Source organism: Paroedura picta, chromosome 10 (genome assembly GCF_049243985.1).
Source record: "Paroedura picta isolate Pp20150507F chromosome 10, Ppicta_v3.0, whole genome shotgun sequence".
Classification (NCBI taxonomy): domain Eukaryota; kingdom Metazoa; phylum Chordata; class Lepidosauria; order Squamata; family Gekkonidae; genus Paroedura; species Paroedura picta.
Window position 1 is genome coordinate 80,689,408 of NC_135378.1, and position 25,739 is coordinate 80,715,146.

The 25,739-nt window shown below is 48.3% G+C and overlaps 1 protein-coding gene across 3 annotated transcripts in view; it reads right to left on the minus strand.

Annotated features, from left to right (window-relative positions):
• Window positions 1–25,739, minus strand: part of FRAS1 (Fraser extracellular matrix complex subunit 1) — a 282,626-nt gene that overhangs the window by 10,878 nt on the left and 246,009 nt on the right. For all 3 annotated transcript variants that reach the window (XM_077301093.1, XM_077301092.1, XM_077301091.1), the window contains 19 exons: window positions 22,972–23,122; window positions 21,287–21,446; window positions 19,779–19,941; window positions 19,019–19,265; window positions 17,612–17,956; window positions 17,345–17,505; window positions 16,433–16,580; window positions 15,159–15,364; window positions 13,402–13,558; window positions 12,164–12,364; window positions 10,302–10,489; window positions 9,563–9,838; window positions 8,430–8,662; window positions 6,616–6,776; window positions 5,966–6,180; window positions 4,326–4,476; window positions 2,836–2,943; window positions 1,343–1,502; window positions 490–606 (listed from right to left, as the gene is read on the minus strand). In XM_077301093.1, coding sequence (XP_077157208.1) covers window positions 490–606; window positions 1,343–1,502; window positions 2,836–2,943; window positions 4,326–4,476; window positions 5,966–6,180; window positions 6,616–6,776; window positions 8,430–8,662; window positions 9,563–9,838; window positions 10,302–10,489; window positions 12,164–12,364; window positions 13,402–13,558; window positions 15,159–15,364; window positions 16,433–16,580; window positions 17,345–17,505; window positions 17,612–17,956; window positions 19,019–19,265; window positions 19,779–19,941; window positions 21,287–21,446; window positions 22,972–23,122 — 3,548 coding nt within the window. The remainder of the gene's footprint in view (window positions 1–489; window positions 607–1,342; window positions 1,503–2,835; window positions 2,944–4,325; window positions 4,477–5,965; window positions 6,181–6,615; window positions 6,777–8,429; window positions 8,663–9,562; window positions 9,839–10,301; window positions 10,490–12,163; window positions 12,365–13,401; window positions 13,559–15,158; window positions 15,365–16,432; window positions 16,581–17,344; window positions 17,506–17,611; window positions 17,957–19,018; window positions 19,266–19,778; window positions 19,942–21,286; window positions 21,447–22,971; window positions 23,123–25,739) is intronic.

Genomic DNA, 25,739 nt, shown 5'->3' on the forward strand with positions numbered 1-25,739 from the left:
TTTCTTAACAGTGGTTCATAATGATTCAGACAGGCCAGCACACATCTCGTCCCTGATCCTTCTGGCCCTCTTTGCAAGGCTGTACTGAGACTCATAGAAGGGGCCATAGAGGCCATCTAGTCCCACCCCCCGCTCAAAGCAGGATCAGCCTCAAGTATCCGGGATAAGGATTAAACTCATCAGATTAGAAGTCCGTGTTCCTAACCACTACAGAAAAGAACAATAACCCTACTGCTACTGGAGTTTCAAGAAAGGGATCTCCCCCATGCTGCCCTCATTTTAATTCTTTGCAGGTTGTTTAGGTCGCCTGTCTGAACGAATGAACAAATAACAACTGTTTTTTTTTTTTTTTGAGGGGGGAATCATATTGGCAGTTTGCCACTATGCTATAATATCCAAAATGTGTGCAGGCGGAGAAACAGAAGATATACCTGGGCGTGCTGACTCTAGCTACTAAGAAGACAAAGGACAGCGATTATGTTTTCTTACTTCTCTGGAGCATGAGCCGTACAGGCAAACGGCTTGTCCCCGGGATCAATCCAAGATTGCGTGGGCTGCACTGTACACGGTATTAAGTAGATGGTGTATTCCCCTGAGTAATCCTTCCTGGAAACAGAGAAAGCATCGCAGGTGTAGCGTTAATCCAAGGGTAAGTGGGATAAGGTGCTGGTTAGCTTTTTTTTAAAATCAGTCAAATGAAAAATAAACGCAGGAATCAGCCTTCCCGAATGAGGGCTAACAATTTACCAGGAGCCACCTGAAGCACAGAACCTCAATGGGTAGATTTCCCGGTCGCAATTGATTCTTTCATCAATGTAATTTGCCCTGTTAGGTCCCGGTGACGATGCCAACCAGATGTGGCCCCTAAAGAGTCCACGAGTGCCTTGGGCATATACATGGACACTTGAAGCTGCCTTATATTAGAATCACAGAGTTGGAAGGAGCCACAGAGGCCATCTAGTCCAACCCGCTGCTCAATGCAGGATCAGCCTGAAGCATCCGGGATAAGTATCTGTCCAACCACTGCTTATAGAATACTAGAGTTGGAAGTGGTCAGACAGGCCATCAATTCACATCCTCTGCTCAATGCAGGATCAGCCTAAAGCATCCATAGTAAGGATCTGTCCAGCTGCTGCTTGAAGACTGCCAGTGAAGGGGAGCTCCCCACCTCCTTAGGCAGCCCATTCCACTGCAGAACTACTCTGACTGTGATTTCCCCCCCTCTGATATCTAGCTGGTACCTTTCTACACATACTTTAAACCCATTACTGTGGGTCCCATCCTCTGCTGCCAGCAGGAACCCCTCCCTGCCCTCCTCCCCACACCTTTCCTGTTCCTTTACCTGCTGTAGGAGCTGGTGGCTCTCCAGAGCTGATAAGGGGAGTCAAAAGTCTGGCCGCTCCATAACAGCTGCAAGTCAAACTCGATCCCACCCAGGTGGTCAGGAGTCTGGATGAAGGATTTGGTGTCCGGCAATGTGTGGTGCTCCATCACGAAGTGTCCTGTGTGTGATTCACGGTTGAGCTCATTATTCAGTCTGGTTATAAGGATAAAGCTCCCACTCGAGTTTACAGATAATATCGTAGGGTCCTGACCTGGATGGCATAGGCTAGTCAGGTCTCATCAGATCTCAGAAGCTAACCATGGTCAGCCTTGGTTAGTAGTTAAAAACACAAGAGAAGCCACGTTGGATCAGGCCAATGGACCATCCAGTGTCACACAGTGGCCAAAAGGAGCCATCAAAGGTCCATCAGTGGGGCAGGAACTCCAGAATCCCTCCCACTGTGGCCCCCCCAAGCACCAAGAATATACAGCATCACTAAAAATATAAGAGAAGCCATGTTGGATCAGGCCAATGGACCATACAGGCCAACTTTCTGTGTCTCAGTGTCCCAAACCCAAGAGCCATCAGGAGGTCCACCAGGTCAGAACTCCAGAGGCCCTCCCACTGTTTCCCCCCAAGGACCAAGAACACAGAGCATCTTTGCCCCAGACATAAGAACATAAGAGAAGCCATTTTGGATCAGGCCAATGACCCATCCAGTCCACCACTCTCTGTGACACAGTGGCCAAAAGTCAGGTGCTATCAGAAGGTCCACCAGCAGGGCCAGAACTCCAGAAGAAGAGGAAGGCAAGGGCTGCTACGCAGAGGTAGGCAATGGCAAGCCACCTGCTAGTCTCTTGCCTGAACATCCCAAGGGGTCATTGTAAGTCAGCTGCAACTTTGCGGCACTGGACAAACTAATACTAGCATCATTACAATTGCCAGCGTTGGTCAAAAATACAATCTTATGCAGGATGACTCCCTTCCAAGCCCTGGAAGGTTTGCTCCTTGCTCAGGACTATGCTGTGAGTTTGCAGGAAAATGTCTCTGTATGTGAGAGAGATCTTCAGAAAACCCTTTCTGCCAGAGAGGCCCTTTTGTCTTCTGCTGTGCAATTGCACCCAGCTTATGGCAACTCTGTAGACCAGGGGTAGTCAAACTGCGGCCCTCCAGATGTCCATGGACTACAATTCCCAGGATCCCCTGCCAGCGAATGCTGGCAGGGGCTCCTGGGAATTGTAGTCCATGGACATCTGGAGGGCCGCAGTTTGACTACCCCTGCTGTAGACGTTTTCAAGGAAAACAGAGGTGGGAAAACTGATGAAATGATCAAAACGAGCACGTGTAGAATGCCTGTCTCCTTTCCTCCAGAGCAAGGACCCTCAATTGGCTTCTGCACCCTTGTGGGATAACAGACAGGGGTCCAGGATCTAGGGCCAAAGGTGCAAATTTCTTTCCAGCAGGGTTCAGGCCCAAGCCCTTCTCTCTGTAGAAATCTAGCACTTAGATACCTCTGAACTTGGCGTGGGTTTTGAATTCGATGACAAGACGGCCGTCATCCCGGATGTAGATCCTTATGATCTGTAGTCTGGCCGAGAGGACACTGTCTGTCTGTATCCCTGCAAGGGAAAGCCAAAACAGAAAGGGGGAATTCAGGGGCACTGATCGAATCAAACTCCCCGCTTGTCATGAGAAGGAGATACAACCCAGCTATGCTGCTAGACTGGAATCCAGCAGCACCTTAGGGACAGGCATGGTTTTCAGGGTATGAGCTTCCAAGAATCAAAGCTTCCTTCATCAGAGCTTTGACTCTCAAAAGATTAGACCCAACAATTCCATGGGGCCTGCAAAACAGAACTCTTCCACCAGGCTTGTGGGTGGGGCCAGTGATATAACAACATCAGATTGTTGCACACCGAATAGAATCACAGAATCCTAGAGTTGGAAGGGGCCATACCGGCCATCTAGTCCAACCCCCTGCTGAACCCAGGATCAGCCCTAAGCATCCTAAAGCATCCTAAAGTTCAGCCCAAAGCATCCTAAATAGAAAAGCTTCACTGGAAACATCAATTATGTTGCTATGTTGGTAACAATTAAGGACAGCACAGATGACCCGGCTGAGTGAACCTTTAATGGAAGATGCGATTTTTAAAGATTTTTAAAGTTTAAACTTTAATGTTAATTATTTGTAGTGATTGTTATGACTGCACTGGAGGGCGGTATACAAATTAAATAAATTAATAAACCTGTTCCACATAATATATTTCTGGGAAGTGCTTGGAGGAGGCGCTGGCCTCATGGCTTAAGTGCCACTCAGTGCTTAACACCCACTCAGGGTGGCTGACCCGCCCCTGAGTGCCTCCTCATCCAACCAGATTGCATGTCTGTCCAACAGCCAGCCAATCACCTTCTGTCCCCCACCCCTGACCACCCCCTCCTCCTTCCACTTCCCTCCGAGGCTCGGAGGCTGCAAATCTCTACCGTGTGAGAGCTGCCCCTGCCGGTAAGTTCCCTAACAGCTGCCTGTAGCCTTTCCAGGTGCTGGGGGAAGGGGGAGGCCATCCACAGAGTTCTTTCACTCCCCCCCCCCAATCTAGTATCCCTTATATTCCCGAATGCAACAAGCTTGGCCCCTGGTAATAAATAACTAAATAAAATCATGGGCAGCTGAAGAAATGTGCATGCACGCAAAGGCTTATACCTTGAATAAAACTTTGTTGGTCTTAAAGGTACCCCTGGACTCAGATTTGGTCCCCCGTGGCTACCCACCTGAATCTATCTCCCAAGTCCTCTTGGTCTCTAGGCTGTTACTGAACCTAAATCTAACTCTTCTAGTGTGAAACCCAGCTACATAGACCTTCTACTGAAGCAACAAGAAGCCAACTTCAACGTATTTTCATTCTACCATACTGAAGCTTTGATTCTCAGCCACCGCCTTCCCCTTTGGTCTCCTTTGATTCCAGCTGAAACGCAACGGCTGCAAAGTCACGGGACCGCCTACCTGTTCTCCAGAGAACGGTGTCATAAAAGAAGGAGAACTCCATCTCCGTGTGATGCTCGAGAGAGGCCCACCCTCTTGGTGCCGTCACATAAATGTAGGACACGTAAAGTGGGACGTGGACAGTCAGGAAGGATTGCGCCGAATCACGAACCTATCAAAACATGCAACGCCATGCAAAATAGGTCACTGCTGGTATTTATAAGCCACATGGCCTGCTCTAGTTCTAAGGCCTCGTAGGTTTTGAAGTGCTTTAGGAATGCTTAATCATGGAATCATAGAGTTGGAAGGGGCCACACAGGACATCTAGTCCAACCCCCTGCTCAACGCAGGATCTGCCCTAAGCATCCTAAAGCATCCTTCTCTCCTCTCAATGTGAATGACTCTGGTGGTTAGGCAAATGAGGCCCAAGAAATGGTGCAGTTAGACAAACTGTATTCTATCTGCCTCCCAATTATGTAACCAGGCATGGTTTTGTGATGTAGCAAACTGCTTCAGGAAGAAAAATTACAATTACATTGAAAACAAAACGTGGAGATGGAAAGTGCCAGCAGGTCACAGATGAGAAACCCTGTAGGGCTTTCGGGGCAGGAAACATCCAGAGGTGTTTTGACATTGTCTGCCTTTGTGTAGCAACTCTACACTTCCTTGGTGGTCTCCCAGTCAAGGAGTAACCGGGGCTGACCCTGCTTAGCTTTCAGGATCTGATGAGATCTGGCTCACCTGGGTCACCCAGGACAGGGCCTAAACATTACACTTCTCACAGGTATGGCTCACATCTTTTCTGCTGAAATATGCAAGATCTGCAGGGTGTATAACTGAGCAGAATATAAAGGGTGTCCTGTAGGGGGCATCAGACTAGATGTACATTTAGCATAGATTGGATAGGAACTCCCTGGTGATTTTCAAATAATCTCCTCCAGTGTATTGATTGGCTCAACAGGAGACTTCCTACTTGTTTGTCCTCCCTGCTTGCCTCCAGAACAGCAGTTGAACAGGAGGAGTACAGCAGCTGGACAGATAGTTAGGTCTGCACCTCTTTCTTTCCATACGTAGTGGTTTCTTTTCAGAATACAAACTATTTTATTCCTTAAGCGGTCTGGTGTTCTGGTCTCTCTTCATACTTCACACTCTGCCAACCCTGCCAGCATAGGCAGCCAGTCGTGTCTTGAAACTTAATTCCCAGGTGTTGAGGGGTGTGATTTGGACTGGAACTGTGGTGTGTGGTGAAAGGGGGTTTAAGCCTCTCCCTTTTCATGACCCTCAACAGCCCCCGGGAGCCATTATTGTACTTACAAACAGGCCATCAATATACAAGTAGACCAGGGGTGGCCAAACTGTGGCTCTCCAGATGTCCATGGACTACAATTACCATGAGCCCCTGGCATTGCTGGCAGGGGCTCATGGTAATTGTAGTCCATGGACATCTGGAGAGCCACAGTTTGGCTACCCCTGTTGTAGACCATGAGTGCATACAAGTTTTCCCATGCAGCACAGTTCTCGTTCAGTTTGGACATCCATCCAGCTGGGAATGGTTGTGAAGGCTGAACTCCCAGTGTATAAATACCAGAAGCCAGAGAGGACCTGTAACCAGTGCAATATGTTCTTAGGCTCTCGACCGAAAGCTCCGCAGGGGGTCCCACCTGGAAATCCGCGGTGACCGATCCTCCGCAGACGTCGATTAATTCTGTCATGTCATAGTAAGCATCGAAAGTCCAGATGCAGCTCTTGAGGTTGAGATGCCGGTAGAGCTGGATTGTCTTTGGCTCCCTCACACTGGGGTCAAACTGGTACGGCCGATCGTACCCGGGTCCCAGAACGATGCTATGGTAGGTCACTTCGTCCAGGAATCCGGCATCTGGGGCAGGAAGGAGACACACTGGGGATCTCTTTGTGGGTGTGTGAGTGTGTGTGTGACATTCATTCATTCATTTTTGAGATTTCTAAACCGTGCCTCTCCAAAACTGCTCTCGTATCTCAAAAATTCTGACCTCGGACGAACCAGTAATTAGAATCTCAGCCCTGAGGCCATGCAGGGGATGCTGTTTAAAATGCTGACCCAGCACAGGCAGTTGGAAAGCTCTGCTAGCAAAATTGCCCTGTTGCGAAAACAACCCCAGGCCTTTCAGAATGGGCTCCCCACGCCCCTTAATCTGTCCCTGAAGCTGAGCGCTCTCTAATGCTGGACCAGAAGGGCAGCAGTAAAGAAACACCTGCTTAATTCACCCGATTTCTACTGTGCCGGTTTCATTTTGTTGCACCGGCTGACGCTTTAGTCACGAGGGTCCATTACCTGAGATGCCTTTAAGGTCTTGGATGCTGACGAGGTTGGAGCAGACGTGCTGATGCCTGTATATGGACTCGGACAAGAGGAAATGCAGGTTGTGCAGCGGCATCGTGGAGATGAGAGGCAGCATCCCATCCTGGTGTGGAATCTGCACTGAAATGTGGATTCTGGAGCATCACAAAGAGGGTTTCGCGGTCACTAAAAACTTCACGGCAGCACTCACGAAGCTCCATGCAGTTTCATTACTGTCACATCAAAATCTCATGATTCACGCGCAGCACTGAAAGCGCTCCCTGTCTCCTGGGTGTTTGTGAACCCCAAGAAAACACAATTTCCCCCCATCCCCTGCAAGGGAATTTGCAGCAACCTAAAGTGGAAGCTCAGAAATCGCATTGGCTTCCTCCACTGTTTCCCACCTCAAATGATGATTGAAATCCCACCAATGCTGTGTCTCTGTCTGCCCTGCTCCACTCCCCACTCTATTTTTAAAATTTTTTCAACAGGATTGTGTTAAAATGCGGTTCCAAAGTAGCACAAGCACAATACACACGCCCGCCTCCACATCTCCCACCCAAGAAAGACGGAAAGTCCAACAGGACACTTTTTGTAAATTTCATGCAGGGAAACAGACTCTTGGTCAATTTCATGCAGGGAGGCTAAGATCCTTGTTCATTTCATAGAATCATAGAATCATAGAGTTGGAAGGGGCCATACGGGCCATCTAGTCCAACCCCCTGCTCAACGCAGGATCAGCCCTAAGCATCCTAAAGCATCCAAGAAAAGTGTGTATCCAACCTTTGCTTGAAGACTGCCAGTGAGGGGGAGCTCACCACCTCCTTAGGCAACCCGTCCCACTGCTGAACTATTTCATCCAGCAGCCCCCAGGACATTCTCCAAGTACAAAAAAATGAGTTGTATTTGTGTTACTACATAGGAGCGTCCTAACGTAAATGGAATCCAATATTAGACTATATAAATTGATAAAATGGGATGGAAAGAAATCATTGATTTATATGAGATATACGTAAATGATGGAAACAGAAACCCGTACTCTGGAAAGATATGTAAGATATATTGTGACGCATCAGCTTAATATTCATAGTCCTGTAAATTTTCTTTTCTCTGTACCGTCTTCTTCTTTTTGAATAGATAAATATATTTTATTTATTTATTTGTTTGTTTGTTTGTTTGTCTGTTTGTTTATTTATTTATTTATTTAATTTGGATTTTTATACCGCCCATTCTTTACAGCTCTGGGCAGTTTTTAAAAAGGCAAGAGACATTTGGGGGTAGTTTGCCGTTGCTTTCCTCTGTGTAGCAATTCAGGACTTCCTCAGTGGTCTCCCATCCAAGAACGAACCAGGTTCAGCCCTGCTTACCTTCTGAGTTCTGACAAGATGAAGCTTGCCTGGGTTACCCAGGTCATGGCAACAACACTTCTACAGCCCCCAAACCCCTTTCAGTTTTCTTCTCTCCAAAGACGACAGAGCAAATTGCCTATTTCGTTTTCCATATTTACATTCTAAAAAGCTGATGCTTCCCTCAGGATTTGATTACCCGAAATACCGGCCAGCTTCATTTGCAGAAAAATGATCATTGAATTAGCAATTCCCACAATGTCAGTATTTTGGATGCACGTGGATTTTTTCAAGATTATAGGCAGAAGTCAATCACAAGCAATGGATTTCATCCATCAGTGTGTATTATGTGCTAACGTAACATTATAGGTCCGTCTTGGTCTTTAAAAAAAAAGCAAATTAAAGTTTGAAAATCTCTTCTTCAAATTCCTTCCGCCCACTATGTCTCCGCTTGCTCTCTACCTGTTGGGGTGCTCCTTGTGCTTCACGTCCAGATACTTCAAAGTGGCGATGAACGACTGGGCCTGGAACCCCCGGGCGGTCCCAGCCACCACCGGCGTGTGACAGATGGCGCTGTCCGTCCCTATGGTGACCACGTTGCTTCTCAGGGGCGTGCCCGCGTGGCCGACCTTATCCACGGCTTTGGCCACACAACGCACGTGGAATCGCCGGCTGAAATAGATGCTGTCCAGCACCTGGGAGGAACGAAGAAAATGGACATTCTGGGTGTGTTACATTTTAATTACAATTCAGTTGAGTAAGAAGTTGCTATGGCTGCTCATCTCATCTCCTAGCATGCATAACGGTGCGTAATCGTATTCAAAACCGCAATGCGACCATCGAGTTGCAGCCAATTTATGGCCACCCTGGAGGGTTTTCAAGGCAAGAGAGATTCAGAGGGGGTTTCCCACTGCCTGCCTCTGTGCAGCGATCCTGGTTTTTCTTGGTGGTCACCCATCCAAGAACTAAAGGGCCAACCCTGCTTAGCTTCCAAGATCTGACAAGATCAGGTTAGAAATCAAAAAGAAGACTTGGCTTTTATACCCTGCTTTTCACTACTCAAAGGAATCTCAAAGCAGCTTACAATCACCTTCCCTTTCCTCTCCCCACAACAGACAATCTGCGAGGTGGGTGAGGCTGAGAGAGCCCTGATATTACTGAAGGAGAAGAATTGCCGCTTTTAGATGCCACTTTTCTCTACTCGAAGAAGTCTCAAAGCGGCTTACCTTCGTCTTCCTTTCCGCTCCCCACAACAGACACCCTATGAGGTAGGTAGGGCTGGGAGAGCTCTGACAGGACTGCCCTGTGAGAATTGTGAGAACAGGACTGTGACTATCCCAAAGTCACCCAGCAGGCTGCGGGTGGAGGAGGAATGGGGAAATCAAACCCAGCTCTCCAGATTAGAGTTCGTTGCTCTTAACCACTATACCAAGCTGGATCTCAACCACTTGTTCTCCTTGATATACTACTTTTTTAATATGTAAGGAACATTTGTTATATTTATACACACACAACCCTCTGTATCCTGAAGACCAACAGAAATCCCATGGGACTCTGCTGGCCTTGCATGGCTTACCTGTCATCCGTATACATACCATGTGATTGACGCTGGTGAACGGCGTGTTGTCCGTAATTGTTTCAAAGGGGGATCGGGCTCCGTTGCCGTCCGTAGGGGTGGCCACCTCCCAGCTGAACTGGATGGAGGACTGGTTGATCCCAGCCTCACCGCAGCGTTCCTTCATGACAGCGTACTTGGGGAAGTGAGGGTCGCAAGGGGTGACGCAGACCAGTGGGTAGCCCGGAGAGGGAGACTTCTTGGTGCTTTCCTTGGTTTCCTCTTCGACGTGGTCGTACTCGGACAGGGTAACCACCTGCGGGATCACAACAGAAGAGACGGGAATCCAAAGAGACGGATCCATCACAGTTCTCATTTCATTACTGCAAGGTTCATCACTTGGAGACCTCGAGTTGCATCAGCCTGACGAGTGGATTGCAGCATGGAAATTCACAGCCAGAGGATGGAGTGATGGCCACAGGCATAGAGAGATTAGACAGGTTCACGGAGGATGGATAAGCCCTTGTGACTAAAAGGGCCCTCACACTCAGAGGCTGTCAACCTCTGAATCCCTTGGCCTAGAATCCTAGAATCATAGAGTTGGAAGGGACCTCCCTGGGTCATCTAGTCCAACCCCCTGCACTATTCAGGACACTGAATACAGAACAGAGTTCTCATGCAGGATGTCCTCTCTCCTCACGTCTTCTGCAGCCAGCCATGGGCCCACCATGTCCAGAAATACGGTAATAACTGGGTGGCCATTCTCTCGAATCACTTACAATGGGGGGTGCCGGTAAAATGAGGCTCCCGGCAGCTTCCTGATCCAAAATGGTCACGATGGTCGTGGTGATCTCTCCCAGAACCGCCTCGATGGGGTCATCTGGTCCAAGCACCAGTGAAAAGGACTCGTGCCATTCTCTGTCTTCGTTGGACATGATCTCCACCTTAAACATGATGTGGTCCACGCCTGTGGGGACGGAAATAAAAGCTGGCTGGGACAGGCGGCCACACCGTTTGGCGGGATTTTATCGACTTCCACAAAGCGATGCTGAGGTCAGGCCCTGCTCTATCCCTGCCATAAAACCACACAGAACAACACCGTGGGTCCCCCCCCTTAGCTCCTTTGGCTCTAAGGATTTGTCTGTGGTTTACGGCAGTGGTCCCCAACCTGCGATCCGCAGCCCGGTGCCGGGCCACGAAGGCCAGGGCGCCGGGCCGCGGTTCCCTCTCCCCGCCCCCCCCCTGCAGTAAAAAACTTCCCAGGCCGCAAGCCTGCGGCCCGGGAAGCTTCTTACTGCGGGAGGGCGGGGAGAGGAAATAAGGGCCGTGCCGCGCATCGCGCATGCGCGGCCCAGCCACACATCACGCATGCGTGCTGCGTGGCCGAAATCGCATTTCACGCATGCATGCATGCGCAAAAGTGCAGTGAATGCGCGAATGCGTGAAAGTGCCGCGCATGCACGCATGCGCAAAAGTGCTGCGCACACGCGATTTCAGCTGCGCAGCGTGCATGCACGGCCACGCGTGCGCGCTGCATGGGCGTGGCCGTTGCCCTGCCGGTCCCCAGCCAAAAAAAGGTTGGGGACCACTGGTTTATGGTCTGCAGTCCGACGGACCGTTCGGCAGGTTTACCAACAGATGCTGGGTGAAGGTTAACAGTGCCCAACTGCTTTGGATAAAAATCTACGATCCAAAATATGACTCCTCTTCCTGCTTAGCAGCACAACTGCTAAGCGGGGAGATGCCGCTCTTGGGAGGATTCCCTGCGAAACTGTTGCTATAGTTTGGGAAGACCTGGCGAAAAAATAACCGTGAAGGAAAAGCTGCACACTGGATGTAGGAAGAACAGGAAACCAGGAAATGGGGAGGCAAAAAGGCTAATGGCAGAGGAGCAGAGATAGAGGGCTGGGGAGATGTGGGCGGCATCTTCAAAAAGGACATGGACACAATGGAGCGGGTGCAGAGAAGAGAGAGGAGGAGGATCCGGAGCCTGGGGACCAAACCCTGGGAGGAGAGGGTGACTCAGGAACATTCAGCCTGGAGAAGAGGAGGCTGAGAGGGGACATGATGGCTTTCTTGAAGTATCTGAAAGGTTTTCACTTGGAGGAGGGCAGGGAAAGGTTCCTGTTGGCAGCAGAGGACTCGCAGTAATGGCTTCAAACTATGTGCAGAATGGTACTGGCTAGATAGCAGGGGAAATATTCACAGTCTGAGTAGTTCAGCAGTGGAAGGGGCTGCCTAAGGAGGTGGGGAGCTCTTCCTCCCTGACGGTCTTCAAGCAGTGGCTGGACAGAGACTTATCCTGGATGTTTAAAGCTGATCCTGTACTGAGCAGGGGGTGGGACTGGATGTCCTGGCTGGCCCCTTCCAACTCTATGGCTATAGGATTCTTAGCTTGACAGAGCCAGCATGATATAAGACCCACATTAAAATGGAAGATTGCACCTAGAATCCAAGAGTTGGGACCTCCAGTTTCATCTAGTCCAACCCCCTGCACAATGCAGGCACTCACAACTGCCTGCTCACCCACGGTGACCTCACGGGCTTGCTGCTGTGCGGTTCCCAAAGTGCAATAAACCAAGGAGAACAGCAGGGTACAAGTATCTTGCAATAAAAGTGAATAAGCGTATGTATGCTTTACCAGGGCTAAATTTCAGGACTCGACTTTTTGGGTAGTAATCGATCCCAGACTGAGCCGAGCCATCACGGGTGCTGCATCGGACTTTCGAGGTCCTGTTCTGGTCCCCTCTTCGGATCACCTTGACGTTTAAGAAAGCAACACCATCTGGGCCTGGAGGCTCACGGATCTGGTAGGCGGCCTCTTCAAATTCCAGGGTCGGTGCTGGAAAAGTGGAAAGAGAAAACCAAGAAAAGCCTGATGTCAACAGCTGCTTCAGGGACTCCATCCAGCCACCTCATTCTCTGTTGTCCCCTTCTTCTTTTGCCCTCGATCGCTCCCAGCATTAGGCTCTTCTCCAGGGAGTCCTTCCTTCTCATGAGGTGGCCAAAGTATTGCACCCAATACAAGAACATTTAAAATTAAGGCTCTGAAGTCCAAGATTCTGGGGGCGGAATGACTAAGGAAGGACACAGTAGAGATGCAATACAATTATGCACAGTGTAGGGGTGGCCAAACTGTGCCTCTCCAGATGTCCATGAACTACAATTCCCTGCTGGCAGGGGCTCATGGGAATTGTAGTCCATGGCTATCTGGAAAGCCTGTTTGCCCCCCTCTGGTGTAGAGGAAACTGATGCAACACTAAAACTTGGAGATAGACTCAAGACTGGTGAAAGCAAATCCTTCTTCATACACTAGTTGTTAGTTTACGGGATTCTCATCCACTTGATAACCTTCAGCTTCGATGGAATTAAAGGGCAGTAAACCCACTCACAAGCCTACAGATAACTATTAGCCATGATAAATGGAACCTTCCTGTCCAGAGGCAGTATACCTCTGGATACCAGTATTGGGCATTTTCAGCTTTCATTTTCATATCCTGTTTCCGGTCTTTGTAGAAGCCGCTGGCTGCCCCAGTTGTGAAAACAGAAGTTAAATCAGAAGGATATTTGGTTTGTTCCAGCAGGGCTCTTATAACGTTCTTACTAGTCTGCAAGTTTGTGACCTGCAACCACCTTCCTCTCTGACCTAAGATGATGCACCCCAGTGGAACAGCTGCCATTTTGCTTCCCTAATGACTACCACAAAACCGCCAACCATCACGTTAGGTACTGAGGAAGGAGATCTGAACTGGTTGTTTCCAGGTATGGCACCTTTAGAACAGAAGCCAAAAGTCACCAAGAGTCTGGAAAGGCTGAAAATCTCTCACCTAAGGGGTTTAAAAAACCCACAAGCACAGCCCTTCAGCCGTTTGCTCTTACCGTCTTCGTCATTGGCAATAAGGATGGCAGCCATATTGTTTTTCCCAATGGTGGCTCCGCTCCAGTGGTTTCCAAGGGGGTGGCTTAGATACACCTGGAACTTCTCCTCTGGTTCAAATGCAGAGTCGTCGTGAATATAGATGGTGCAGTTCTTCACCTAGATCCAAGGCAGTCAGCAGTTAAATCAATTGGGGGGGATTTACAATCCGAATAATTCTTTGCTAACTGGAAGTATAGTGTCCATAGTGATCAGGGTCAGAAGATTGAATGTTTCTCTAACTTGGTCACTCAAATCTAAACCAAAGGTCTTGAACAAAGAAACAAGATGGTAGAAAATGCCGGGTGTAATTTCTGCTGAATTTTTACAGAGATGATAAGTTTGTTTCTGGGCTGTACCACTTCAAACTGCAGAAAGGACTCACACCACTGAATAGAAGAAGAAGAAGAAGAAGAAGAAGAAGAAGAAGAAGAAGAAGAAGAAGAAGAAGAAGAAGAAGAAGAAGAAGAAGAAGAAGAAGAAGAAGAAGAAGAAGAGTTGGTTCTTATATGCCGCTTTTCCCTACCTGAAGGAGGCTCAAAGCGGCTTACAGTCGCCTTCCCATTCCTCTCCCCACAACAGACACCCTGTGGGGTGGGTGAGGCTGAGAGACCTCTGATATCACTGCCCAGTCAGAACAGTTTTATCAGTGCTGTGGCAAGCCCAAGGTCACCCAGCTGGCTGCATGTGGGGGAGCACAGAATCGAACCTGGCATGACAGATTAGAAGTCCGTACTCCTAACCACTACACCAAACTGGCTCCCTTCTTCCACATTTAAAAAGGTTATGTCCGCATGGAAACTAACATGTGGGGGATGGCTTTTTGCATAGTCATCTCCCTGAAATGCTAGATTTCTATCTATAGGGAGTTATTTATATACACCTATCTATCTATACGCAGCGGTACAACCTAGACATGGGTTTAACCTCTTAATGTGAACATGCTTAAAATTCAACCTACGGTTCTGAAACTTTTTGATTTTGTATATTAGCAATGCATGTTTATTGAGTGCATCATTACATTGCGGCATGTGTCCCCAACTTTGTTGAGGCTGTGGACAATTTTATAATTTTAAGAGGGGGTTTTGAGCACCACCCTCAAAATGGCTGTCACAGAAGGCGGAGCCAAACCCAAAATGGCTGCCAAAGGAGGTGGAGCCAAATAGAATACCTCCCTAACCCCTTCTAGAAAAGGAGAAAATCTTGAAGGTGGAATGGAGTTATACACTAAGGAAAGCCAAGCTGCTTCTCAGGCCTCCTTGGAAAGCCCTTTCATTTTAATGAAGGAAGTTGATAACAAGCTCTGCCTTGCAACGTCCCTACCCACTTTTTGAGAAGGTCGGTGGGCGCCTTCTTGGAGAACCCTGCATAACTGCATTATTCTTCTGCATAGGTACCGTGCAACAGAGGAAATCAATGAATGGTAACTAATAAGGGACAGGTGGAGGAAGTGTCAGAAGGCAGATGGTGACCCATTTGAAGCACAGAAGAAAACAGAAAAGCAATGAAGAAGTTCCATTCTGCCAAGACCCTTTCTTGGATGGCCATTTCCCTGGCAATACTTTCATCAGGATAGCAGCATAGTTAAGCACAAGCCCATTAGCACATTAAAGGCCTAACGTGTATTCCAGCATAAGCTTGTGAGTCAGCGCTGCCTTCATCAAATTCATGCATCCACCCAAGAGAGAGAGATTGATACTTAAAAGTAGGCTTCCCGTACTTTCTCTCCTTTCAGAAAAGTGATGCGCGACTCCTCAGCATTTTTCCTTTCCTCAAAGTCCTCCATGACTTTTGCTGTTTGACTCTGGGTAGAGCACCTGACCGAGGACTGGTAGCTCAGGTCTCCGGTTCGGATGACGGGAATGTGCAGGACAACATCCTTCTCTTTTGCAGGGTACAGATCTTTACTGAACTGCATGCTTGGTACTGAAGAAGGAACGGGAGGCACAACAATTATTATTAGAGAGTTTTATTTGTGTGTTTGTGTGTGTGCATGTGTGGGTATTTATATCCCACACCTCATCCCAGAGCAGGATAAAAAGAAGATAAAATAATCTAACTTACATACAAACATTTAAAACATAAAGCTAGACGTCAGAGGCCTGGGTGAAGAGCTGTTTTTTGTTTGTTTTTGTACCCTGCTTTTTACTGCTTGAAAGAATTTCTAAGTGGCTTACAAGCGCTTATCCTTTTCCTTGTGACAACAGATACCCTGTGAGGTAGGTGAGGCTGAGAGAGCTCTGAGAGAACTGTGACTTAGGGATGTGCAGGAAGAAAACAATTGGACCGTTTTGGATTCGGTCCAGAGTGATTCTGACTGCATCTGATTAATCCATAGTTTTTTTGGATTTGAAAATCCAAATCGATCAGGCGCCATTAAAGTCTATGGGAATTTTTTCCCTTTGTCTTTTCTGAGCTCGGGGAGTGTGTGTGTGTGTGTGTATGGGGGGGGGGGGTGGTGGAGGGTTGAGACAGAGGCACCAAACTTGCATGTGGCTGCAGGAGCCTCTCTTCAAAAGAACCCCCAAGTTTTCCCCCCTTTCTCTTTAAAATTTAAATGGCTGCTTGTCTGCCAAATTGTGCCAAATTGCAATTCAAACACGGTTGATTTGGCCATTGAAACTGATTGGGGGATGGCAATTCAAACCGGAATCAGCTGATTTGTGCACAAATCAAGGATGATTTGGGTACTCTGGGGCCAACCCAAATCAAATTGCACATCCCTACTGGGACTGGCCCAAGGTCACTCAGCTGGCTGCATGTGGAGGAGTGGGGAAATCAAACCCAGCGCTCTTAACCACGACACCACGCTGGCTCTGGGATGCAGCAGGGATGATGCAGCTGTGATGGTCACGGCTCATGGTCCCACATGCATAAGCAGGGAGCCAATGAGTGCAGGAGCTTCAGTTCGCTCTCCTACCTAAGCCTGCAAACAAATGGGTTGAGTGAAGGCATCTGAGTTGTACTCAGGCACGGATTCACTGATCGTCTTACCGTCCTGGAAGGTGTCATTAATGGCGACCACTGCTTGGGAAGGTTTGGCCAGTTCAGCTCCTTGCGGAGAGCTTAAGTAGACCACAAATGTTTCCACCCCTTCGATCACCGGGTACTGCGCGTCATCCAGGATGGTCAAAGTGCAATACTGACAAGAGGCAAAAGGAAGAAAAAGGATTGTTTATGGGTTCAAATGGATTTAGAATGATACTGGCTAGATATCAGGGGGAAAATTTTCACAGTCTTAGTAGTTCAGCAGTGGATTCAGCTGCCTAAGGAGGTGATGAGCTCCCCCTCACTGGCTGTCTTCAAGCAGTGGCTGGACAGATCCTTATCCCGGATGCTTGAGGCTGTTCCTGCATTGAGCAGGGGGTGGGACTAGATGGCCTAGATGGCCCCTTCCCACTCTAGGATTCTGTGAGTCTAGTGAGTCTAGTTCAGCAGCAGAATGGGCTGCCTAATTGACAGAGACTTATCCTGGCTCCTTGAGGCTGATCCTGCATTGGGAAGGGGGATTGAACTAGATGGCCTGCATGGCCCCTCCCAACTCTAGGATTCTATATGCAGTGGCTGGACAGAGATTTCTCCTGGGTGTTTTAGGCTGATCCTGCACTGAGCAGGGGGTGGGACTAGATGGCATGTCTGGCCCCTTCCCACTATAGGATTCTATGATTCCCTAAGCAGTGGCTGGACAGAGACTTATCCTGGAAGCTTTAGGCTGACCCGCATTGTGCAGGGGGTGGGACTAGATGGCCTGCATGTCCCCTCTGATTCTAGAATTCGACAAAATCACACAAAACCCCCCAACCTGAGAGAACAATGCTGAGCTCTTGTAAGTCCATATGCAGCTGTGGTGGTGGAAAGGGCCAGAAAGCCCATCGCTCTGGGGAAGCAAGACTAAGCACTCAATACCTCTTCAGTTCTGCCTGGACGGAAGTCCACCTTCTTGGAGCTGGGGATGTAATCGACGCCCGGAGTGGCCGAGGGTGGGTCCGAAGTCCGAGTGGCACACCACACCGAGGTGGGGGTGGAGAGATCAGGTCCGTGCCTCGTCACCGGAATCTCAATAATCCCTGCAAGAAGGAACGCATGCCTGCTTGGCAGACGTGACTTAAAAATACCAAGTGCCACTCAAAAGCCTAAGAGCAGGATAAGAGAGAAAGAATGCTGACATCCTACCTGCATCTTCACTGACTGTAAAAGTTGCATTTCCAAGCGACACTGTCGAGGCATCGTTGGGCCCGTTGATCATGACCTTGGCCGACGCGATGCTCCCAATGCGTGCGTTCTCCGATGCATCAGCCAGAGCGATTTCAAATTCCTCCTCTTCTTCATACACACTGTCGTCAACCAGTTTCACATCACAGGTTGTCATTGTCACCCCAGGCCCGAGAATGACACGATTCTCATTGGACATCCCTCTGGATTTAAAATCCGAACCAGATTCCAGTGCGTGTGCACTGCTCCCTTTGGCGCTTCTGGGGACCGTGTAGCAAACCGCGGATACAATGCTGCTGGAGTCCCCTGTCGCATAGAGAAAAACCAGGTTGCAGACCAAGGGGGCTTTTCTAGAGGGTTCCCTTCTTGAGAGCCAGCATGGTGCCATGTTTAGTTTATTGGACTAAATTTGGAGATCCTGGGTTCAAATTCCACTGTGCTCCCCATTGGGTAGCCTTGAGCTGGTTACACTCTCACCCTAACGCACCTCACAGGTCTGTTGCAAAGTTAAATTTGGGCATGAAGAATATGTACGCTTGTCTGTGCTTCTTGGAGGAAGAGCAGAAAACGTGGTTGCACTTCCCTGAACTGGTTGAAGTTCTGGTGTGCAGACACACACCAGGCCTATGTGTGTCCAGTTCTAATGTGGGGCTGCACATCAAGAGGGACGGTGAACAAAAGTGTACAAAATATGCAAAATTCTGCGCAATGAAATACTCCCTTGTTGACCAACTCTACCTGGGAGATGCTATGCTTGATTTTAGGCAGGCACCCTGCCCGAGCGAGCCACCTGAAATCCTTTACCTGAAACTCTCAAGAAGGGCATCAGGAGCAAGGAAAGAGGCATGGAGCAATTTCGCCATGTGATCACGAGCATGCATGAGACCAAGGTTGCTCATGTGTAGTGGAACCCAACCCTGATACAGTACAATAATTTGATGAGGAATGTGTTTGTTAGACTACATAAGCCAGCCTTCCTCAACATTTTTATTGTTGAGGAACCCCTGAAACATTCTTCAGGCTTTGAGAAACCACAGAAGTAGCACAATTGTGCAGAATATCGATTCAGAACACTTATAACAGTCTTTCTCAAATGTTTTACCATTGAGACCCCCCCCAAACATTCTTCAGGGTTCAAGAAACCCCAGAAGTGGCGCGATCGTGCAGAATACGGTTGGGAAGCACAGCTGTGTACATGTCCCCCCGCCCAGGTCCCCCTTTCCCTCCCCCTCCAGGCCCATAATTGGTCATGGGGGGCCAACATGACCATATATGGACATATTAATGGCAAAGATCTCTTGGCTGGCAGCCAGACAATCTTGGCTACACTTCACCATACAATTTTTAAGAAATCAAATTACAACAAACCTTTCCTTTCAATGGGGGCGGAGAGGATGCCAGCGCTCTCGCTGACGTGGTAGACTTTCTTGTCAAACTGCAGGGTGGGTTCGTCTTCGGTATCGCTGATGAAGACTTTGGCAGTGGTGATCCTGCCCAGCAACGCATAGGCCGGCATACTCAGCTCCACCGTGAAGCTCTCCATGTTTTCAAAGACGTCGTCATCATGGATAGCAACGGTGCAGGCTTTAGTATCCTCTTGCTCGTCAAACTGTACCTGTGTGATGGAGGACCATTGGACACGTGAACCCGTGGATATGCGAACCTTATAATGAATCAGACTCTAGATCCATCTACTATTGGCAACAGCTTTCCAGGGTCTCATATCACCTACTTCCTGGTCCTCTCAGCTGGAGATGCCAGGGATTGAACCTGGGACCTTCTGCATGGTCCACAGAGCCACAGCCCCTCTCCATGGCTCTGCAGGGTCTCAGGCTGAGGTCTTTCACACCACTTGCTGCCTGGTCCTCTCAACTGGAGATGCCTTTGTTGCGGCCAGGCGAGCTTCCCTGGGACCAGGAACGACCAAATTCAGCAGCTCTAGCTTAGATCCAGCAAGTGATTGTAGGGACCCCAGCTTGAACAACATGCTCTTAAATCTTCATTTAGTGACAGCCAGCCTGCCCTGTGAGATTCAGCTCACAAAGCCCCTTCTGCCTGGTTATCTCGGCCATTCAGCTTCCTCCCTTTAGCCTGCTTCGGAGTACACCATCTATTTTTCTGAACCCACCTGGCCTGCGTGTTCCACGTAGTCCTGTTCTCCTGGCTGTAAGCTCGAGCTGGACGTGGCAGTTCCCTGCTCGGTACGGCAGAGGACAATAGCATATTGCTTGAGGTTCCCGGTCCTCTTCACGGTTATACTGACAGAGCCCGCCTTTTCACTTACATTGTAGCTGGAAACAGAGAGAGAGAGAGAACTCAGCATCTTTAATTCACTGCTAAGGTGCCCTAGCAGGTAGGGATGAGCACAAACAAGGCCATGAACCAAATTTACCCGTGAAAATGCCTTGGTTCGTGCATTTCGTCTCCCCCGAAATTTCACAGACCTCTGTCTGGTTCAGGGGGTTGGCTGGCAGCCATTTTAGAATGACAGCAAACGGGACACCCTGTGGCCCCTGAACTGAAATTTTCCAGTCTGTGCCCTTCCCTACTAATAAAGGCCTTATTAGATCTCAGAAGCTCAGCTCCACCATGGATCTGGCTAGCACTTAGATGAGGGACCAACAAGGAATTCCAGGATCACCACACAGAGGCAAGCAATGGCCAACTGCCTCTGAATATCTCTTGCCTTGAAAACCCTCTAACAAGGGTGGCCAAACTGTGGCTCTCTAGATGTCTATGGACTACAGTTCCCAGGAGCCCCTGCCAGGAAATGCACAGTTTGGCCACCCTACAGGGTCATCCTTAAGTGGGCTGCAACTTGACAGCTCTTTCCATCGGTAGAGTACTGGAATGTACTGAAACCGGTGGGAAAGCGTCCCTTAACAGTGAAACTGATATGCTACTTAATTCAAAAGGCCTTGTGTGTACTTAACAGGAGTGATCTTAGGTCTAAGAAATTCAGATCTTGTACAATCACACTATTTTTCCCCCACCCCTGGAAAGAACAAGAACAAGAACAAGATCTTGGCAGAAACCTAACAAGACTAGCCTAAATAATTTATCCCACTGAATGAAGTTCCGTATTGACAGATAATGAGTTACATAAATAATGTCCGGGATAGGAATACGTTGGGCCATTGTTAGATTAGGTGGTTCAAGTCAGCACAAGGAAGCACAGTGCTAATGCCCTTTTCAAGCATGTATTTCCCCCCTCAGGCTGTTCTCCCAGTTCTTGTTTCTTCCCCCTTTATCATAGAATCATAGAATCACAGAATCAAAGAGTTGGAAGGGGCCATAGAGGCCATCTAGTCCAACCCGCTGCTCAACGCAGGATCAGCCCTAAGCATCCTAAAGCATCCAGGAAAAGTGTGTATCCAACCTTTGCTTGAAGACTGCCAGTGAGGGGGAGCTCACCACCTCCTTAGGCAGCCTATTCCACTGCTGAACTACTCTGACTGTGAACATTTTTTTCCTGATATCTAGCCTATATCGTTGTACATGTAGTTTAAGCCCATTACTGCATGTCCTCTCCTCTGCAGCCAATGGAAACAGCATCCTGCCCTCCTCCAAGGGGCAGGATTATCCATTGATCATAAGGAATGGTGGGTAGAAGCTACTGCTGACTGATGTACTCACCTGGTATGCTGAAAACTGATAATGGACCATTGTATGTGGAAGACATTGTCCGTGACCATACTCGGCCTGCTGTCCTTCACCAGGAAATGAAAGCTGTCCTCTGTCTCTTGAGTCTTCTCCTCGTGCAGCACATACTGGATCAGTCCCAGGTTCACGTCCTCTGTTAGAAAGAAACTCTCCAATGGACTATTAAAGAATCATTTCCCCAGAGCATTTTATTGACTTAGGTTCTGAAACGTTAGTAGGCATGGCCTGGAATGAATGACCACTGTTCGAAGAAGTCAAAAGCCAAAACCGTGACAACGAAACTTCTCCTTCACCCCTCCTTTTTTAGGAATGGGGGTAGGAAGGGGATCTTATTATTGTGCTGCCATGCTGTGACATTTTAAAGTCTTTTAATGGGAGTGGTGGGAAATAAATCAAAATAATAATAATAATAATGATAATAATAATAATAATAATAATAAACGAAACACCCCTGACTGTTGGCCCCCAGATTCTAACCTAGTTTATTTATATTTGCATTGAAAGAACTGTCCGATGAAAGAACAGCAACAACGGCAAAGATTTTAGTTCTCAGATCAGGGTTCCTGTTTCAGTCAGCTGTGCTTACAGTTCCTAGGCATCCCACTAACTGATAACAGCCCTTGTTGTATGCAGCCAACAGAGAAGAAAAAAGACCTCAGCATCATGTGTGTCATGATGTCATTTCCAGGGAGAACCCAGAAATGACATCAGGTAGTTCTAGGAATCGCTGGGAAGTCTATGGTAAAACTATAGATTTCGAGTGATTCCTAGAGCTACCTGATGCCATTTCTGGATTCTCCTGGAAATTATGTGATGATGTACGTCAGGGGTAGTCAACCTGTGGTCCTCCAGATGTTCATGGACTACAATTCCCATGAGCCCCTGCCAGCAAATGCATCTGGAGGACCACAGGTTGACTACCCCTGGTGTACGTGATACCATCCCCCATGTAGCTGCCCTCACAAAGTCCCATCGGTTGCTAGGAAACAGCTTGGTCACCTGAAGTCTGCTGTATAGTGTGGTGTAGTTCCACCAGGCCTATGGTTGAGGCCTAAAATAATATCAATCAAGAATAGTCTGGCCTGACTGCTGAAAAGAGGAGGGGAGAAGGAAAATTGGCTCCTGGCCAACCACCCCCCACCCCCCACCCCAGTCTGGGAATTTTAGTTCGGGGGCATGTTGATAACTGAATGTTTTAAATTTTAACTTTATATGTGGCTTTATTGTTGTTATCCATCCTGAGCGACACAGAAGGGCAGCATAGAAATAAATCAATACTATTTCTATTACTACTAATCTGGAGAGCTGGGTTTGATTCCCCACTCGTCCACATGCCGCCAACTGAGTGACCTTGGCCTTGACCTCATTTCTCAAAGCTCTCTCAGCCCCACCTCCCTCACAGGATGTCTGTTGTGGGGAGAGGAAGGGAAGAAATTGTAAGCCACTTTGATTCCTTCGGGCAGGGAAAAGTGGAGTATAAAACCCAACTCTTCTACCGGACTGTTGTGTTGTGGGATGAAGGTAATGACCATAGGAGACGGTTGTGAGCGAGGCAATCTCAGTACAACCCTTCCTTCATGCGCTCCTCCCATAACAAGGAAGAACAGGAACAGACTGAAAAGATGCATGAAACCAGCCCATGTGCTTTCCTTCCGTACCTTGGGTAAATGAAGTCACAGGCATTCCGGGCTGCAGCTTCTTTTCCACATAGCCATGTCTGGGCCCCGTTGTGATATCGTAGATCAGCTGTTTATCTTTTGTATCAGGATCCACAGTCAGCAACTCTTTCTTGGTGATCAGGTTTTTGGGCTGGATTGAAGACACGATGCCACGGTAAGTGAACCAATTTCTGTATTCCGCAGGGCCTGCAAAATGGAGCTCTTTCTCCAGGTCTTTGGTTGAGGCCAGGGCAGTTAGGAAGATCACACCCACCCCCCTCCCAGGGCTAGTGTTAGTACCTGGGTTGTTGCCAGCTAGACCCCCTCTCTCTCCTCGATGGTGCCCAGTCTTTTGGGCACAGGGATAGAATTATTTATCGTCTTGTTTGGTGTGTTTTTTCTGTATTCGACTGGTATGTCCTTTTAATGGGGGTTTAATGGGTCTTTAAAGAGGACTTTGTGATCTACCACAAGCCACTGTATTGGAGTGGTGGGATATAAATCGCATAAAACAAACAAACAAACAAACAAAAGGTAGAACTAGAGGTCATGGGCTTGCATGTGCTTAGCCATCTACTCACAGGTAAAGCTGGGGGCAGGGTTTGAGAGGTGCCAAAAACGAACCTCATGACAGAGAGGAAGGAAATGTCAGGTCCTTCCCATCTTATGTTGTGGCATCCCTTGACGTTTCAAGACAAAGAAAGAGCTTTGGACGAAGGGGGGAGGGGGAATTGGAGCGATCAAAGGGTTTAAAAATCAGGTCCTCATTGATTAATTGAGATGGACTGATTGACATTTGTGATATCGTAAAGAAGTGCCACTGGTAAGCCAAGCAGATATTTTAAATAATTGCAGCAAGGAGGGGCCATCTTAAAATGGGCAATCTGCCAGCTCTCAAACGACTGCTCTTCAAATTACATAGATCACTTACTAGCTATTTATTTAAAACATTTTGTCCCTCTTCTCCTGGAGAAAACGGCTGCTTTAGGAAGGCTTGACACCCTCCCTCCTCTCCCAAAACCCCACCCTCAAATCCCCAGCTGTTTCCAAGCCCAGAGATCTCACAATTGCTCACATGGAGCCTACTGCAAAATGTGAGCTTTGTTTTTTCCCTCTGGAAGTTAAAGAATGTTTTCCCCCCTGCAGAAATATGCCGATGTGTCTGTATGCATTTGCATCTGTACAGTGTGCAAATATATTCAGACTTTATCAGCTACTCTGAGTTACTTACATTCAATTTGTACTAGGAAATTGGCCAATCAATTGAGGCACACGTAATTAATTGACTAAGAGTCCTTTAATTGGGTAATATTTCCGTAAGGAAACAAACCAGGTTTGAGTATCAAGTTCTACCTAGTGTAGTCTTTGTTGTACGAAATAAGAAATTGGCTCTCCCCACCCCGCTTTGGTCGGTATGCCTGTTGGCGTTGGGAGCAAAAAAACCCAAGAACCTTGGCTGGCTCTATGCTACAAGCATGATATAAAGCTCATGCAAAAAAAGCTAGTGGAATAGTCTGTTCTTTTATTCTGCTTAGACCCTGTAAAACGGCAGGGACAGAGTTTTTAAATTATTACTATTACTATTACTATTACTATTACTATTACTATTACTATTACTCACCTCTCTCCGAAGGATTGAGGCGAGTTACAGTATTTAAACCCCCAATAAAAACGCTAATAAAACCCCCTATACATAATACAGCACAATACAAAGATGTGGCGGTAAAAACAACAATAACGGACTACAGCCCACCCCGAAGAAACCATATTAGAGGGGAGGGAGATAGAGGGGGTTGTTGGCATTCACTACTGCTACTCCGATCCTATAGGGGGCCCTGCTCTTCCGTGCCGCCTGGCCTCAACCAACAACCTGGTGGAAGAGCTCAGTTTTACAAGCTCTGCGGAAAGGTGGAAGATCCTCCAGGGCCTGCAGCTCTTCTGGGAGCTCATTCCAACAGGATGGGGGCAGGACTGAAAAGGCCCCGGCCCTGGTCAAGGCCAGGCGCACCTCCCTGGGGCCGGGAACGACCAGTAAGTTAGCACCCGCAGAACGAACTTTTCAGACTGAGGCTCTGTTTTGGGTTCTTCATCAGATAAGGTCTTGCGTGGTTAGTTCCACACAGGGAATCCCTTCCAATAAAGTCTAACTTGCCACAGCATACAACTGTGTTCAGATGAGCAACATCTCTCCAGAATCTAAGGCAGAGGTCTTTCACACCATCCACAGCTGGGGATTGAACCTGTTCCCCTCTGCATGCAAAGCAGAAGTTCTCCCATGGAGCCACAGCCCCTCCCCTAGCCTGACCCCAGTCCTGAGTGGCCCCTCAGGGCAGAAAGCAGGGCCTTAGGCCATCCATTGCCCACAAGCTAATTATTGCTACTGGGAGGCGGCCACTTAACGTCACGAAAGGAGCATCCATGCTGCTATCCACAGCAGAACACCTCCCCATGCAAGATGCTGCCGGGTGAACAATCTGTCTTGATGCCACAGGTTTTTAATTGGTGATGGAGGGATTACTTGATTAATCACTGCAATTAATCAGCGGAGGCTTTTCACTTGAGCAACGGGAATGCCACTGGCAGCAGAGTAAGACATCAGGCTGCGCTTGTCTGCCGAGGGCCCGGGTGGAGTGCGGGGCGGGGAGATGTGCAAAAAGAAGCTGAAGATGGATGGCTCGGTTTAGCCACAGCTGCGGATGCAACACGGAGCCCTGCCCTGCTCCATTCATCATCCCGGCAGGCCGGGGAGGAAAACAACAACAACAACA